Genomic DNA, 17082 nt, shown 5'->3' with positions numbered 1-17082 from the left:
CTATTGAAGCTGAGGGTTATGGGAGCTGTAGTCAACAGCATCTGGGAAACTCTGTTAGAGGGTACACTGGTGCCCGCGGGAGGCCAACAGCATCCCAGGAGAGGCGATCCGGGCCCCCCGCGGCAGGGCAGGGCACGCACCACTCGCTGTTCCGGGCGGCGGCGCTGCTGCTGCTGCTGTCCGAGGTGCTGGAGCGGGCGAGTGCAGGCCAGGCCGCGGGAGATGCTCCTTGGGCCTGCTGCACTCCCTGGCCTCTGACCTGGAGTGGACCGAGGAGCCGGCATCCCGCCGGAGGCAGCAAGGCGATGGATGCGGGGGTGTCTGTCCTCCGCCTCCAGGCACGAGGGCGCTCGGTCGGGCAAGGCCGCGCACGGAAGATGTGAGAGGCTGGGCTTCTCATCCGGAGAAGCCCGGCGTCCTGGCCAAGCAAGGAGGCGACCCCCACGGCCCGACTCCGAGGCTGGGCTATCCGAGGAGTCGGAGGGAGGGCCACTGCTCAGGGGCAGCAGGCCGTGTGCCAAGGCAGGCCGTGTGCCTAGGCCTCCCAGCAGCTTCTCGCGGAGGGCGCCAGGAAACCAGGGCAGGGCTTCCCCCGGCCTCCTCCTCACCCCACTCGGGTCGCTCTTGGCCCCTAAACCTCGCCTGCCCGCCCCGGTGTCCTTGGATGCAGCCCAGTCGGGCTTTCCTGGGGTGGAGGCCATAGGCTGCTGGCGCTGGCAAGGGGTCTAAGCCCCTCGCTCACTGTCCTGCTGCTCCTCCGGGTTAGAAAGGCCCGAGATGGAGGCGCTGGCTTCTGGCTCCGGGGCCACCAAAGCTTGTGGAGACGGGCGGGGGGTCCCCTGGCCGTGGGGAAACCTGGGGCAGCGGCTCGCCCTGCCTTGGCTCGAGAGACAAGGCCCGGCCCGGCGGGGGAGGCGCGGCTCCCACCAGGCCTGCCCGGCCCCTCGCGGCGAATCTGGACGGCCACGCCACGTGCTCCGGAACAAGACCCGCGCCCTTCTTCTGGCCCAGGACCCGGCGGCTGCTCTTAGCCAGGCGGCAGTTGGGGCGGAGGAGCCCCGTCAGGGAAGGTCCCGCTTTGCCCCGCCAAAGCCCCAGGCCAGCGGACTGGCCGGGCGAAACAGCCGCCTCGGGGGAAAGCCGCTTGGAGGAGAGGCGGCGGCGGCGGCGCCTGGGACGCAAAGCAAACAGCCGCCGGCAATTGCCTGCCCGGCTCGCTCGCAACCGAGGGAGCCGCGCTGATTGGCCCCGGCGGAGCGAGCCGGCCAGCCGGGCAGAGCAAAGGGCTACCGCCCAGGCCCAGCGGACGAGTCTCGCACGGGGCGCCGGCGCCGACCAGCTCCCCCCAGCCGAAGGCGAGCGGGCGGAGCTCTCCCCGCGCCCCGCCGGCCAGCTCCTGCTCAGAGAGGGCCGCTTCGGCCAGGCCGGTGCACGGTGGAGGGGAGGGCGCTTCTAGCCCTCTGGGTCTGGCTGGGGCCCAAGGGCAGCAGCTGGCCCCAAGAGAAGCCCCTGGATCGCCCGCACCGCCCGCGTGCTCGGCCCTTCGGCGCCAGGCACTCCCCGCGGCCAGAGCCACAAGCGAGGACAGCCGCCGCGAGAGCGACCCCCGAAGACAGCCCCGGTGGTTGGTTTGTTCCAGGCAGCAGCCCCGTCAGGACGCGCGGCTAGGGCAGGGCCAGGCAGGGAAGAGGCGCACAGTTGCTGCCAGGCAGCTCACCAGCAAGGCCTGAAGGCCACGGCCCCCAGAGGGAGGCCTGGGTGGTCTGGGAGCCTGGACCCCTTTGGAGCCAGCCCTCGGCCGCAAGGTAAGCATCATCGCCCCCCCGCCCCCCCCGTGACACAAACGGGTTCCTGAGCGCACCAAGGGCCACCCAACTCACAAGGAAGGAAGGAAGGAAGACGAGAAGACCGGTTTATTTGTGTAAATATGCATTAGCAGAAACATTCCAACAGGCAGGCCTAGGTCACAATCACACCCAGTGGGGCACAGGCTGGTGACATGGGGCGGTGGCCATACCCCCCAGGACAGACCAGAGAGGACTTGGGGCCCCCCAGGGGGATGGGCGCCCCCCTGCACTCCAGCCTGGAAGTCCAGGGGTCAGGGTGCTCTGAACAAGGCAGCAGCCATTCACGGGCGGAGTTCTCCACCTTTGGCCAGCCAGGGGCTGCCAGCCCCCCCCCACCTGGGGGTGGTTTCTTCCAGCACCTGATGCGCTCCCAGAGAGGCTGCCTCGTCTCAGGCCCCTCTGCCAAGCAGGCAGCGCGCAGAGCTCTGTGAAGGCCTCTGCCCAACGGAAGCACCTCGGAGAGGCTGGCCGGGCGAGGCCCAGGCCTGCCCCAGCACAGAGCGCGCCCTGCAGACGTCTCTCCCAAGGGCCCCCCCCGCTCTCTCCCTGGCAGGTGTGCCTGCCCCCCCCCCCGCGCCTGGGGAAGAGGGCATCTGCAAGCGGAGCCCCGGGCTCTGGCTGCCACAGGTGGTGTGGGGTGAGCAGCCTGGCCCCACACGCCTTGAGAGAGGCAGCACTGGGCCCAAGCAAGGGCAGAGACACGTGCCTGGGAGGGGCCTCTATGTGGCCAGCTGGCCAGTCACAGCTGGTTGGCTTTCCAGGAGAGGTAGGAGTTCCAGACGATAGCCACACACTGCACTACAGCCAACCTAGGGGCAGAGAGAGAGAGAGAGAGAGAGGAGGGGTGTGTGTGTGTGCCGGGGGGGGGCGGAGGCACAAGGCTTTGGCCAAGGCTAGGGACAGCCCCACAGCCACCCCTGCTTGTTTTTTCTGATTGTTTCCCTTTTATATCCCGCTCTTCCTCCAAGGAGCCCAGGTGCTGAAGGGAAATGGCACCGGGCGGGGGGGCACAGAGCAGCATGCGTGGCCCCTGGGAAGGCTGCCCCAAAGGGGGAGAGGAGGGGCCGCAGGGTCTGGCCAGCAGGGCGGCTCCCACCTGTGGTTCAAGGGGATGAAGTAGAAGTTGACCACTTGCACGGCCGGCCAGATCTGGAGGGGGAGACAGACAGAGATGGGGGGGGGAGCCAACTGCTGACCCTTGGGGCAGCCAGAGAGGAGCTAGACAGGCCAATCGCGCCCCCCCCCCGGTTGCTTCTGGAAGGGCAGTGAAGCAGCCCCGTCCTGGTGACCACTGTCTTCTCTCCCTCCCACCCCGGCCAGAGACGCCAAACACAGCTGTTGCAGCTGCCCAGGAAGGCCCCGCCCAGGGATGGGCACTCACGTAATAGTTGGTGGTCAGGGCGTCCCTGTAGTCCTGCAAGGGAGGAGCAGAGGAGGGAAGCCTCAGGAGACGGCGGGGGGGGGGAGCTCCCAGCAGAGCCCTCCCTGACAAGGGGCCTGCGGACCCCCTCCTGAGGCTGGCGCGGAATCTTCTCCGGTGGCCTCTCTGGAGGGGAGCGGAGGGCCCATTGTCAGCCCAGGGTGGCAGCCTTCTGCCCTCCCTGCTGCCCGCTTGGCTTGGCTTGGCAGGTGGCCCCCTTGACCGGAGCCCACTGCTTCTGAGGAAGCTTCTTCAGCTACTCACTCACTCACCCTCAGAGTGGCAGTGCTCTCCTTTCTTTCACACACCGGACAGTGGCAGCAAACCCCCCCCCCGCCACAGTCCTCCCCCCCCCCGGCTTCCCTCACCGGCTGGTCGCCTTCTGGACCCTGGACCAGTCCTCTGAGGCAAGGACCGGGGTGGCGGGAGAGGGGCCCACACGGCCATGGGGCATCCCAAGGAGGGCCCGCCCTGGCTGAGGTCGTGCCCGGGGGAAGGCCCACCACTTGGAGCTGAGGGAGCTTCCGCAGCGAGGTCTAGCCTGGCGTAGCTGCCCCACAGCTCAGCCCCCAAGAGAAACGGAGCCCTGACACTCAGCCCAAACAGCAAAGCCCGGCCCAGGCCCAGCACGGACCTCACTGCTGTCCTGGGGGGCGAAATGCAGGAGAGAGCCCACCCCAGGCAGAAGCAGTGGGCTCCGGTCAAGCCAAGCCAAGCGGGCAGCAGGGAGGGCAGAAGGCTGCCACCTTGGGCTGACAGTGGCCCTCCCGTCCCCTCCAGAGAGGCAGGGCTTGACCTACTGCTGCCCCCTCCCCGGCTGCCAGCTTGCCCTGGCACAGGCCCCTCTTCCAGGAGACATGCCCACAGGCAGGCAGCAAAAGGTCTGGAGCGAAGGAAGCACTCTCCCCCCCCCCCCCAATGTGGCTTCCCAGGTCAGTGCTGGCTCCAGCTAGAACTCTGGCAAGGATCCTTTGATATGCGCATCCCACTGATGCTGATTCCCCAAACGTCCTTTCCTTGGTCTGTGGGGCTGGGGATGAGTGGGGGGGAGGGGGGCAGCTCTGCCATGTGGGGGCTCCCAGCCAAACCCTTCCCTGGCAAGGAGGGCTCTTGGGAGTGAATCCTCTTGTGACTCATCTCTGGTTAAGCAAACAGAACAGTGTTAGCCCAGGCAAGAGACAACACACACACACAGGAAACATCTTGGCATCTCCGTGTGTGTGTGTGTGTGTGTCCACGGGCTGGCCAAGCTTGCCCGAGGTGACTCAGCCACGGTGCTGGGGGGGGGCGCCTTGCACTGCAGAAGATCTGCGGGGGGGGGTGTTGTTAGCCTCCTGACTAGGGTTCTGCAGCTCAGGAGGCTGCAGCTGTAGCCAGAGGAGCCTCCGGGCCGAGCTGGAGAACTCTTGCCCCGGCCCCCGGCCCGTTCATGGCTGCCGAGGTTCAGTCCATGATGCCCGAGGGAGGGACTGCAGCCCCGTGAGAGGCCCCGCCAGGTTCCATCTCAGGCTGCAGCAGCAGCTGATGGGAAAAGGCAACTCCTCTGCCTGGAGACCTGCAGAGCTGCTCCCGCCGGCCAGAGTCGGCCCCTTTGCGACAGATGGCTCAATGGCCGGACTCAGAAGGCAGCAGCCTCCTGGGGGCGCAGCTGGAGTTGGTGCTTCAAGGTAAGCTGGGCGAGAGGCTGAGCGCGTGTGCGTAGGGAGGGGGGGCTTGGCCCAGAGGGGCAGGGGCAGCGGCAGGGGCGGCCTCCCCAGCCACGCCGAGTTGAGTCTTCATCGGAGTGAACGTACCTGTTTGATCTTCCTCCAGTTCTCCTCCACGGACAAGCCATTAAGAGCTCCCACCACAGCCAGGAAGCAGCCAAGGAAGCAGGGAGCAAACCCACCCTGGGGGAGGGAGAGAGTGGGGTGGGGTGGGGTGGGGGTCAGGGAGAGAGCGGATGAGGCCAGCAACACCGAAGCCCCGTTTTGTGGGGCGGGGAGGAGAGGGGCCCAGGCCCTTCCCAGCCGGACAGCCAGCAACAAGGGCTGTGCTCTGGAGGCCCTCGAGAGGGGGGGGGGATCTGCGGGGGGGAGGGCAGCTGCGGACGGCCCCTTCACCCAGGCAAACTGCCCAGACCTCCATGTTGTGAGTGGGGCACTTGTAAAGTGCCAGAAGTGGGAGGGGGGAGAGAAGGGGGGCAACAAGCCCACGGTGCCCAAACACCAGCTTGGGCCCCCCAGGTCCTTGCTGACCTGATCCAGCAGCATCTTCTGCAGGGCAGCTGCTCGGCTCCTGCCTGGCACCAGACGGTCCAGCACGTAGTACCAGCCTCCAATCACCGGGCCCTGCAGGGTGGGGGGGGGAGAGGCCCATCACGGATGCAGGAGGCGGGCGGGCGGCGACCCACCACGCCCCTCCCAGTCCCAGGAATCTGAGATCCCAGGGGAGGAGCCCAGACGAGGAGCCAGGCTTGTCTCCGCCCCTCGCTCCCCGCACCCAGGGGGCAGCTGTGGCTGGGAGGTGCCCCCTTGAGTCTGGGAGGCCCGGCGGCAGCAGCAGCAGCAGCAGCCCGGTGTGCTTGTGCACCCAAGCGCCAAGGCGGCCCAGCCCCGACTCCCGCCTGAGCCGGAGGGGCAAGCTGGGTGCTGCTGCAGAAGCCACGTCTCCCTTTGCACAGCCGTGCTCGACTCCGGGGTGCCCAGCCCTGAGAGGGGCAGAGGAGGCAGCAGCCCCAGCAGCCTGGCCCCGCCCCACCCAGCCCCAGCCGCTCACCACGAAGCAGAAGCCGGTGGCCGCCATCTTCAGGGTCCTCTGGAGGTCGTGCCCTGCCAGACCCTTCCTCTCCACCAGCTGCTGAGCAATCACGTCTCCGGTGCCTACCAGGGTCCCTGGCAAAAGGGATCCCATTCGGCTTGCCTGACTTGCCGCCTGCCCAGTCCCAAAGGCGCAGGCGGGGGGGGGAGCGTGTCACACACAGAAGTGCACAATGCCAAGGCCCCAGGCTTGCCCCTCCTTCAGCCCGCAGGATGCCCCCCCAGCCCCCCCCCTGCCTGCAGGGCTCCAAGCCCAGATGCCAGCAAGCACTAGAGCAACGGACGGGGCGGGGGGGGCGCACATCCCCCCCCCGCCATCTGGTGAGGCTGTCACGTCACAAGATGCCTCCCTGCTCGGTCAGAGGGGCCAGCTAACTGGCCCTGTGCCCGGAAGAGCAGCCATGCCTCTCCTCGGGGGCTGAGCTGGAAGGGGGCAGAGGCCAGAGCCCGTGAGGTGGGCGGGAGGGGTCTGCCAGGCCGCAAGGCGCTGCCTGGAGACCAGCTGCACCCGAACGAGTCGGCAGAGGGGACCTCGGCCCTGCTCACTGCAGGAAACGGCTGCAGCATCCCTGGCAGCTCAGGAGTCCCCATTGCAGCATGAGGCGGGCTGTTCCGCTGCCCAACGGCTCTTGCAATCAGAACCTGCTTCCTGATGTCTAGCCCAAGTCCGCTTCCTTGCCACTTCAAGCCACTGATTCCTGGCCTCATGAGCTGCAGAGAACAGGCCAGCTTCTCATGCCGTGGGGCAGCCCTCCTTCTCCTCCTCCTCCTGTGCCCCAGAGTCTTCTCTTCCCCAGGCTCAACACACCCAGCTCCTAGAACTATTCCTCGCAGCAGGACCTGGTTTCTAGACCCTTCGCCATCTTCGCAGCCCTCCCCTGAACGTCCTCCTTAAAATGTGGGGCCCAGAACTGGACCTTGGACCCCAAGAGAGGGCTGGCCAGCACTGACGAGCACGGAGACACCCCCCCCCATGATCGGGACCCTTGTGCTCCTGTTTTAGCGCAAGCAGAGGGTGGGTTCTGCTCTGACGACGCCCTGCAGGCCCCGTTCAATGCCAAAGGGCAGGACGCTGCCACCCCTTGCCCAGAGACCCCCTTTAACCCCAGGACCGGGCATGGCTGGGGGGCTGCCCCCTGGGCCCAGCGCGCTCTCGGAGCCCATGGAACGCAGCGGCCTTCCCAGGCAGAGCCTCCCCTGGCTCCCAGAGGCCCTGCCAGCCTCCCTCCTTGGGCTAGATCCAGCCGGCTGGCAGAGGGCCAAGCCGCAGCCCTGCGCCCAGGAGGGCTGCCAAGTCCCTTCTCTGGGGTGGGCTGGAAGGGTGCCGAGGAGACCCAGGCAGAGCCAAGGAGGCGGCAGGGAGGAGAGCGCTGCCAAGCCGCAAGGAGCTGTCCTGAGGCTGCCGCGAACCCTGCCTCAGTTTCCCCTGCATGCTCTGAAGGCCAGACCCAGAAGCCTCTGCCAGGAATCCTTGGGGCCTTGCTGACTGTGGGGAGGACGCCTGCCTCAGCTACTGCTCTGCCCCGCTGGAGCCTTAAGAGGGCCAAGCAGCTGGCTTCTGCACATGGACACCAGCCGCGCCCTCCTGTGGCTGACATTTGGCGGGGGAAGCCAGCCCTCCTTGGCGGCCAATGACCCTCTGTGCACCACATCTGGCTTGACCCTTGGTGGCCCCACTGCGGGAGGAAGGAGGGAACCCAAGGGGCAGGGGGAAGCAGGCCAGGCCCAGCTGGACCCAGAGGAAGACTCCTCACAGGCCGCCCCCCCCCCAGGCACAAGGAGACGGGGCCCCGTATCTGGCAGGCTGGGGCACGCCCACCCCTCTCCAGGCAAGGGGAGCCACGCCACAGAGGCAGGGCCCGAGGGGGGGGGGAAGCAGGCTGACAGGAGGCTGGCCACCGGCCTCCCCAGCCTGTCTGTAAAGTCACCCTGCCAGGCGCCGGAGGGAACTTGGCTGCGGAAGGAGACTCCGTCCCCGAGAAGCAGCAGCAGCGCCACAGACTCCTCCGTGTGCGGCTGGCCTGACCTCCCCACACACTCCTTGAGAAACCCCCAGCTGCCAGCAGCACAAGCGTCTCCCTGCCCCACTCAGACCCCCATCGATCCGGACGGGGGGCGGGAGGTGGCACCCGAATGACGCAGCTGGCAGGCCTGCTGGACATCATGGCGTGAGGCCGCTCGGTGCCAGCTGCGATGATGTCACCCCGTGGGACGTTGGGGGGCTGCCAACTCCACCCCCCGCCTCTCCTGCAGGAGGGCCAGCCGACCCCCAGAGGCCCACTGATGGGCAGGCTGCATCAGCGTGGCCAGCGAAGGCCCACCAGGCCGACCCGGGAGGCCGCCCGGGGCTGGTCCGTCTCCTCCAGAGGGCCTGCCAGGGCTAGCAGGGGCCCTCACCCGCGGTGGGCACCTCCAAGGCCACTTCCGTCCCTTCCCACCCCATTGCCATGGGGCAGGCAAGGAACCCGCAAGGGCCTCGCAGGGCGCTGCGCGAGCAGATTCCAGCTGTTGGCACTTGCCTCCTGCCAGGTCGCTGGGGGGGGGGGCGGGGGGGAGCTCCAGCACAGCCTCCACCCAAACCCTCCCTGCCGTGCGGCTCAGACTTTGGTGGCCAGCCTGCAATGCTTGGCGAGAGGAGCCCTCGCCAGCCACTGCTGCGGGGGTGGGGTGCTGCCCCCTCCCCCCCGCCCAGCAGTCCAGAAATAGCAGGGTGGACTCTGCCAGGGGGCAATGGGGGGGCAACGCAGCCTTGCCGAGAGGCAGGGGGCGGAGCGGCCGGCCAGGGCCAATTGCCCGGCTCGAAGCGGCGCCCGGCGCCCGCAGCAGCAGCAGCAGCAGCAGCAGCAGCAGCGAGGCTGCCAGTCACACCCCACCCCGAGGCAGTGAGGGAAGCCCCAGCCGGTCCCCGGGCCCCGCATGGCGCAGGCCCAAGGAGGATTCCCGCCTGCGACAGGCCATGCAAGCAGAGCTCTGGTGGGGCCCTGCGGCTGCTGCTCGCCTCCACCTCGGGCCTGACCCTGCCGGGGGCTCGGCGCAGCTCTCGCCCTGGGGGCTCTTCCCCTGGGATCCAGCCAGCCTGAGGATCTGCTGCCGCTGCTCCGCCCCAGGAGAGCCCGCTGGGCACGGGGCCTGCCCTTCCCCGGAGCAGCATCCTCCCACACAGGCGGCAGCAGCTCCTCGTCCTAAGGACCGGGGGGGGGGAGCCCCCGCCAAGGGAGGCCCAGCAGCTGCCTCTGCTCCCTGGCCGCAGCTCGCCCGCCCTGCCCCGAAGCCATGCGGCCTGCAGCCTGGCCTGGCCATTCACCAGGTAGAGCTGCCGCGCAGTGCACCGGAGCCAACCCGCCCCCCTCGCGCTGTCCTGCGCGTGCCCCGGGCGGGGAGACCCTGCTCTTACCCGCCGTGAGGAGCTGCACCTTCCAGGGGTGCCGGGCCAGCAGCCGCTGGTAGCCCCGCCACAGGGCCGCGGCCGCCATGGCGCTCAGGGCTAGGAGTCCAGCCGGGCGGGATTGCCCAGCCTGGGGGTGGGAGGGCGGGACACGGTTCTTCCGCAGGCCCAGAGGACACCGCGGGGGGGGGTCCCCTCTTGCGGCAGCCGCCTGGCCCGAGGGCCGCAGCCGGAGCAGCGGGGAGAGCCGGAGCACAGAGGCGGCCGGGAACCGGGAGAAGGGGCAGGTGGCCGGCCTCCCCCCGCCGCCCAGCTGCTCTCACGGGGGCGGGGCGCGCGCACGGGACTCCCGCGTGGCCTCTAGGGTCACGCGCCCCCCCCGGCTCCGCGGCGCCCCGCCCCCAGGCGCCGATTGGTGGAAAGAGGAGCGGCTTCGCTCCTCCCGAGCGACGCCACTTCTCTTTCCACTCTCCTCCACGCCCGACACGCCGGGGGTAGGGCGCGCGCGGGGATCCGGGCGGAGCGAGGTGGTGGAGCAGCAGCCGACCGCCTCGCCGCGAGGAGAGGGGCCGACGGCGCGGAGCTGGGGTGGGTGGGACGCCGCCGCCGCCATGCTGGAGGGCGCGCCCCCGGGCACCGAGGCCGGCCCAGATTCCAGGTGTTGCCCCAATGGCTGAGAAAGGAAGGGGGGACCCCGCCACAGACGGACGTCCTCGAGCCAGACACGCCCTTCCAGGCAGGGCTGCCCCGTTCTCAGGCCGCGGCGATCCGTTCGGGGCTTTTTTGCGCAGGCACCAAGAGCGCAACCAGCGCGTTTGAATGGAAAGGCGCATCTCAGGCGAAGAAGAGGCGCGTCCGCGGCGGGGTTTCCTTCCCTTCGGCCAAGTCTCTCTGCATGCTGTCGTCCGGTGGGCGCGGGTGGCTGGCCAATAGGGAGCCCTCAACGGGGGGGGCGGGGGGGCTCGTCCCTTCAGCCGGAGGGAGCAGGCCGCAGCTGCCGGCAGCCCCTCGCCCGGACCGCCTCGGCTCCGCACCCTGCGCAGGGCCCTTGGAGGTGGCGAGGGGCGAGGTTAGAAACGGTCTTGAGAAACGAGCAACGGACAAATCTCCAGGGCCAGACAGGATCCACCCGGACGCCAAGGCGAAATTGCGCCTAGCAAACATATGCAACAGCCCTGCAATCAGGACCTGCGCCAGAAGCAGCAACTTTCAAGAAGGGACCCGGAGGGGTTACAGGCCGGTCAGCTTAACTTCGGTGCCGGGTAAATGGATGGGAGGGAGGCACACTTGAGGGCAAAACATAGAAGAACAGGCCTTGCTGAAGGAGAACCAGGTGGGCTGAGCAGAGAGACACCTTTTAAAGTGGCGGTTCTCTTCTGTTTAGCGGGGGGGGGGGAGAGCAGCGGGCCCTCTCCAATCCTACAGTAGCTGTTGCTGGTGTGGCCTTATGCTTATTTTTAGATTGTGAGCCCTTTGGGAACTGGGGTCCATCATATTTATGCAGCCTTTATTTTCCTATGTCAATCACTTCGAGAATTTGGGTTGAAGAACGTATAGACGTATCCTTACTAGGAGACCAGCATAGCTTCTGCAAGAGAGAGCCTTTCTTCCAAGGAGCCCAGAGCGGTGTACTACATACTTGCATTTTCTCCTCACAACAAACCTGTGAAGTAGGTTAGGCTGAGAGAGACATGACTGGCCCAGAGTCACCCAGCTAGTTTTATGGCTGAATGGGGATTTGAACTGGGGTCTCCCCGGTCCTAGTCCAGAACTCTAACCACTACACCATGCTGGTTCTCCATAACATAAGGACATAGGAACAGCCCTGCTGGATCAGGCCCAAGGCCCAGCTAGTCCAGCATCTGTTTCACTCAGTGGCCCGCCAGATGCCTCTGGGAAGCCACAGGCAGGAGTTGAGGGCATGCCCTCTCTCCTGCTGTGACTCCCCTGCAACTGGTACTCAGAGGCATCCTGCCTTTGAGGCTGGAGGTGGCCTGTAGCCCTCCAAATAGTAGCTGATGATAGACCTCTCCTCCATGAAGTTATCCAAGCCCTTCTTAAAGCCATCCAGGTTGTTGGCTGTCATCACATCTTGTGGCAGAGAATTTCACAAGTGGATAATGAGTTATGTGAAAAAGTACTTTCGTTTGTTGGTCCTACATCTCCCAGCAATCAATTTCATGGGATGACCCCTGGTTTTAGTGTTATGGGAGAGGGAGAAGAATTTCTCTCTATCCACTTTCTCCACAGCATGCATGATTTTATAGACCTCTATCATGAATCCCCGCAGTCATCTTTTTTCTAAACTAAAAAGCCCCAGGTGTTGTATTCTTGCCTCATAAGGAAGGTGCTCCAGGCCCCTGATCATCTTGGTTGCCCTCTTCTGTACCTTCTCCAGTTCTACAATGCCCTTTTTGAGATGGGGTGACCAGAGTTGTACGCAGTACTCCAGGTGTGGCTGCACCATAGTTTTGTATAAGGGCATTATAATATTCGCCGTTTTATTTTCAATCCCCTTCCTAATGATCCCTAGCATGGAACTGGCCTCTTTCACAGCTGCCGCACATTGAGTCAACACTTTCAACGAGCTGTCCACCACCACCCCAAGATCCCTTTCCTGGTCAATCATCGACAGCTCAGATCCCATCAGTGTATACTTGAAGTTGGGGTTCTTCGTCCCAATGTACATCACTTGACACTTAACATTGAACCGCATTTGCCATATTGTCGCTCACTCCCCCAGTTTGGAGAGATCCTTTTGGAGCTGCTCACAATCAGTTTTGGATTTCATTACCCAGAAGAGTTTGGTATCATCTGCAAATTTGGCCACCTCACTGCTTACCCCTGCTTCTAGATCATGTATGAATCAATTAAAAAGCACCGGTCCCAGTACAGATCCCTGGGGGACCCCACTTCTTACTTCCCTCCATTGTGAAACCTCTCCATTTATACCTACTCTCTGTTTCCTGTCTTTCAACCAGTTAGCAATCCACACATGTACTTGTCCCCTTATCCCATGACCACTAAGTTTCTTCAGTAGAACTCCTGAAGGAGAAATTCAACATTTTTTATATATGCAACCACGGCGGCCAGGATAGTATATGCGCAGAAAATGGAAAGACACTAAAATGCCCTCAAAAGAAGATCAGTTGATAAAAATTTTGGAATATGCTGAGATGGCAAAGCTTACAGCACTTATAAGAGATGAAAATTTGGAATGTTTTAAAGAAAATTGGGATCAATTTTTCCTTTACTTAAAGAATTATTTTTTTTAATATTGGCTTTTTAGTAGGGTTTGAAATATAGTAATAACAGCAGGTTGGACTGGGTAAAATCGAATAGTAGTGTAGCGTATGTATGTTTTGAATTATTTTAGCAATGGTTTATATGTATAGTTATTGTGAACCGTGCAGATAGGCAAGTGGGAAGTCAATATTTACTTATGTGTAGAATTAGATAAGTGAATGTAAATTGAATGTAAAAGCTGTATGATAAAAAGCCAGTAACATTTAAAATGCAAGGGTAGGGACCCCCATGGGATGTGTCAGAGGCCCTCGCAGTGAGCCTCTTCTCCCCACAAAATCCTCGCCATGAGAGCAGCGGCTTATATCCAACTCACTTTTATTTTTAAAAATAAACACAAAGACAAGGAAAGCCCTTCGGCTCACAGTGTGTGTAGAAAAGTCACTGCAGAGGGCAGTGGACCCAAGGGGGGGGGGAGGGCGCTCTGGAATGTGTCACCGCTGGGAAAGGTCCATGAAGGCGCCCCCCCCACCCCCCTGCACCCAGGTGGGGCACTCAAGTCAGACAGGGCCTGGACCCAAACCGGAAGGGAGCCCTGGCCTCCGAATGCCTCCAGGGCCCAGCTCAGCCCCGGAGGAGCAGCGGAGGAGCAGGGCCCAAGGGGCTGGGCACGGAGGGCAGGAGCCGGCGTGCAGCACAGACACTCTGCTCCCCTCCCTGCAGAGCCGGCATCAGCCCTTCCTGCCCGCAGCAGCAGCTGCTTGGTTTTTGGTGGCGTGAGATGAGGTGCCAGGCCAAGCAGGCAGGTGCTTGCCCATCAGTACCGACCCAGCACCGTGGCCAGCAGCGCCATGCGGATGTACATGCCGTTCTCCGCCTGCCGGAAATAGGCTGCTCGGGGGTCCGAATCCACCTCCACGCTGGAAAGAGAGAGGCCAGGAGGGAGCCAGGGGTCAGCGAGAGGCCAGGAGGGAGCCAGGGGTCAGCGAGAGGCCAGGAGGGAGCCAGGGGTCAGCGAGAGGCCAGGAGGGAGCCAGGGGTCAGCGAGAGGCCTGGCCAAGCGGAGACATCCAACAGCCCCCTCACACCACCGCTAACCTCGACCATGCCTTCCCTTTTCAGAAGGAGGGTGCTTTGTGCCTGGAAGGGCCACCCTGCGAGGTAGGCCACTGGTTAAAAGGTGGGGGGCTGCAGCTGAGAAAGCAAGCCTTGGCTGGAGGTTCCCATCCCAAGTGCCGGGCTGCTTTCAGGGGCCTCCAGAGAAGCAAAGAGGATGTGGGGGGGGGGGGGGCGCTGTAGAAGGAAGACAAGCTCTGAACCGCTAGGCGGCTGCTTGCTGGGTGCGAGGATGCCCATTCGCCCCCTCCCCTGGGGCAGCTGCCTTCTGCTTGCATGTGACTATCGCCCACCTGATCTCGTTGACGCGGGGCATGGGGTGCATGACCACCATCTTCTTCTTCGCTCTGGTCATGATGTGGGGCGTCAGGATGAACTGCCCAAAACACTGAGGAAAGGAGAGAGAACGACTTGAGCCCTGGGAGACCTCCACCACTTCAAGCTCCACTTGAGAGCAGGGAGAGGAGCTGGGAAAGAGGGCCCCGTGTGCGGAGAGGGTCAGCGTCAGGCCCCCAGGGCGGTACCAGTACTGGAAAGCTTGGCAAAGAGTGGTCAGAGGTCAGCGGGTGGGGTGGGCTGAGGGAGGAGTGGGGCAAAGCACCCCCCCCCCACAAATACACCGAAATGCCATTCCTGGCCACCTCCAGCAAAATGCCTCTTTCGGAAGCAGAGCGGAGGACCTTGGCCTCAGGCCCAGAGGAGGCCTTGCTGCTGCCGCCTCTGGGGCCGGAGAGACAGGCTATTCTGGGATGGCCAGAGAGGCGGGCTGGCCAGTGGCGGGGGGGGGGGCGTGACCGGCTCAAGACAAGGATATGAGCAACTGCACTCTTTGCACAGATGTGTTTGAATGCGGGGGGTGGGGGGGGGCGGAGAGGCATTCAGCCCCCTTGCACGGCAGCCTGCGATGAGAGAGCCAACCCAACCCCGGAGACTCTAAAGGGGGCCGCCAGGCAAGGATTCTGGGTTCAGCCACCATCCAAGCAGATCTGGGGCAGGGCCGGTGCGCCATCTGGTGCCCGCCCACTCACCGCCTCGTAGTCCGGGGCCGAGGCGAAGCGCTCCTTCTGAATGCGGGTCATGTAGAGCACATCCGTGTCCGGCAAGGCCTCCTCGATGCTCTCAAACTCTTCCTGAGGTGGGGGGGGGGAGGGAGGCGGCTGTCAGCGGCTGGGACCCCCCTGGCCAGCCCTCCCCCCGCCCCAGCTTCCCTCGCCCCCACCTGCTTGATGCCCTTGGAGGCCACGAAGTGGAAGATGTCAGAGGGCATGCGCAGGTTGGGCGGAGTGACGTAGCGCAAGCTGACGCGGTAGAGGGTCAGGAGGCGGGCCAGAGAGTGCACCGTGCGCCCGTGCTTCAGGTCACCCACCATGGTTATCTAGGGAGCGGGGAAGAGTCAGCAGTGAGTGCCCGGCCAGCAAAAGGCCACCGGCTTCCATCCTGACTTGCAGCAAGGAGCAAAGAGGGGCACAGGAACAGCCCTGCTGCAGGATCAGGCCCAAGGAGGCCTATCTAGTGCCGCAGCCTGTTTCACACAGTGGCCCACCAGACACCTCTGAGGAGTCCACAGGCAAGAGGGATGAGCACGCCGTCTCTCTCCTGCTTCTGTGGCTCCCCTGCAACTGGCATTGAGAGGCATCCTGCCTCTGAGGCTGGAGGTGGCCCACAGCCACCAGACTGGTAGCCACTGATAGCCCTGTCCTCCATGAATCTGTACAAGCCCCTTTTAAAGTCATCCAAGCTGGCGGCCATCACCACTTCCCATGGCAAGGAATTCTACAGATCGGTCCCAGGACAGATCCCTGGCGGACCCCACTTCTTATTTCCCTCCATGGTGAAAACTCTCCATTTATACCCACCCTCTGTTTCCTGTCCTTCAACCAGTTAGCAATCCACACATGGACTTGTCCCCTTATCCCATGACAGCTAAGTTTCCTCAGGAGTCTTTGATGAGGAACTCTGTTGAAAGCTTTTTGGAAGTCCAGGTAGACTATGTCAACTGGATCACCTTGATCCACACATTCGTTGACACTCTCAAAGAACTCCAAAAGGTTGGTGAGGCAAAATTTCCCTTTGCGGAAACCATGCTGGCTCACTCCCAGCAGGGCCTGTTCTTCTAGGTGCTTTACAATTTCACTAGCTGAACCCGCACAGAGCATCTGTGCGGTAGTTCACTTCACTTTTGGGGTTAGTTGGGAGAATTTGTTTGGCTGGTCCTCCCACAGCTCTCTCTCTCGCTCTGTCCCCCCCACACCACCTCGCTCGCTCGCTCTGTCTCCCCCCTCCCCGCGTGCCTCGCTCGCTCGCTCGGTCTCCCCCCCACCTGCCTCTCTCGCTCGCTCTGTCTCCCCCCCACCTGCCTCTCTCGCTCGCTCTGTCTCCCCCCCACCTGCCTCTCTCGCTCGCTCTGTCTCCCCCCCACCTGCCTCTCTCGCTCGCTCGGTCTCCCCCCTCCCCGCACGCCTCTCTCGCTCGCTCGGTCTCCCCCCCACCTGCCTCTCTCGCTCGCTCTGTCTCCCCCCCAGCTGCCTCTCTCTCTTTCGCTAGAGTCTGCGGCCACCACCGGTCGCCAGGCCAGGCCCGCCAGTGTGGGCCGGCCAATTCTCCTCCTCCTGGGTGTGCCAGCCAATCAGGCGCCTCCACAGCCCAGCCAATCAGCTGGGCTGCCGGGACGCATTTTCCCCAGGCACACCTAGGAGAAATAGATAGATAGATAGCTCGATGCTTGCAGATGCTTTCCATCAAGGTCTCCCCGCCCCCCCCCTGCCCCCCCCTCACCGTCATGCCGTTGACTGTGCCGAGCTCCTCCCGGATGGTGAAGATGTCCAGCAGGGCCTGCGTGGGATGCTCCCCGACTCCATCGCCTGCATTGATCACAGGCTTCCGGCAGTGCTTGGCGGCCAGCTGGGAACAGCACAAGAGGGGCGGGGCGGGCAGGCGGGGTCAGCTTCCGCCTGCAAAGCCCTGCGCCCGGGGCAGGGGGGCCTCCCGCTCACCTCCACTGCGCCTGGCTGGGGGTGCCGCAGCACCAGGACGTCGGCGTAGCAGCTCATGGTCTGGACGGAGTCCGCCAGCGACTCGCCCTTCTGGCAGGAGGAGGTGGCCTCGCAGAAGCCCAGCACGGAGCCCCCCAGGCGGGACATGGCCGCCGCAAAGGAGCTGCTGGTCCGGGTGCTTGCCTCGTAGAACATGGACGCCATCACCTTCCCCTGCAGCGGGGGAGAGGCGGGGTGGGGGTGGGGTGCTCAGGAAGGGGGCATCTTCCTCCCCCCTCCC

The 17082-nt window shown here is 64.1% G+C and overlaps 2 protein-coding genes across 6 annotated transcripts in view; both read right to left on the bottom strand.

Moving 5' to 3' along the window:
- Positions 1-1898: 1898 nt before the first annotated feature.
- On the bottom strand, positions 1899-10298 carry MPV17 (mitochondrial inner membrane protein MPV17). 4 transcript variants are annotated; one of them, XM_053251073.1, is made up of 7 exons: positions 9460-9904; positions 6025-6128; positions 5505-5597; positions 5061-5156; positions 3229-3261; positions 2944-2996; positions 1899-2656 (listed from the first exon to the last, which is right to left on the bottom strand). In XM_053251073.1, the coding sequence occupies exons 1-7, from the start codon at positions 9536-9538 to the stop codon at positions 2587-2589; spliced, it is 528 nt and encodes a 175-aa protein (XP_053107048.1). In that variant the 5' UTR covers positions 9539-9904; the 3' UTR covers positions 1899-2586. The 4 variants fall into 4 exon arrangements, 3 of the variants coding, with proteins under 3 accessions (XP_053107048.1, XP_053107042.1, XP_053107053.1); XM_053251067.1 differs by having other exon boundaries at positions 6025-6140; positions 9460-9898; XM_053251078.1 differs by lacking the exon at positions 2944-2996 and having other exon boundaries at positions 6025-6140; positions 9460-9923.
- Positions 10299-13054: 2756 nt separating this feature from the next.
- CAD (carbamoyl-phosphate synthetase 2, aspartate transcarbamylase, and dihydroorotase) overlaps positions 13055-17082 on the bottom strand; it is a 29217-nt gene continuing 25189 nt past the window's right edge. For both annotated transcript variants that reach the window (XM_053251053.1, XM_053251046.1), the window contains exons 39-44: positions 16803-17015; positions 16585-16710; positions 15029-15184; positions 14838-14939; positions 14103-14197; positions 13055-13613 (exon numbers count right to left, since the gene is read on the bottom strand). In XM_053251053.1, coding sequence (XP_053107028.1) covers positions 13511-13613; positions 14103-14197; positions 14838-14939; positions 15029-15184; positions 16585-16710; positions 16803-17015 — 795 coding nt within the window. In that variant the 3' untranslated portion in view covers positions 13055-13510. The remainder of the gene's footprint in view (positions 13614-14102; positions 14198-14837; positions 14940-15028; positions 15185-16584; positions 16711-16802; positions 17016-17082) is intronic.

This window comes from Hemicordylus capensis, chromosome 1 (assembly GCF_027244095.1).
Source record: "Hemicordylus capensis ecotype Gifberg chromosome 1, rHemCap1.1.pri, whole genome shotgun sequence".
NCBI lineage: Eukaryota > Metazoa > Chordata > Lepidosauria > Squamata > Cordylidae > Hemicordylus > Hemicordylus capensis.
This window is presented reverse-complemented; position numbering and strand designations above follow the sequence as displayed.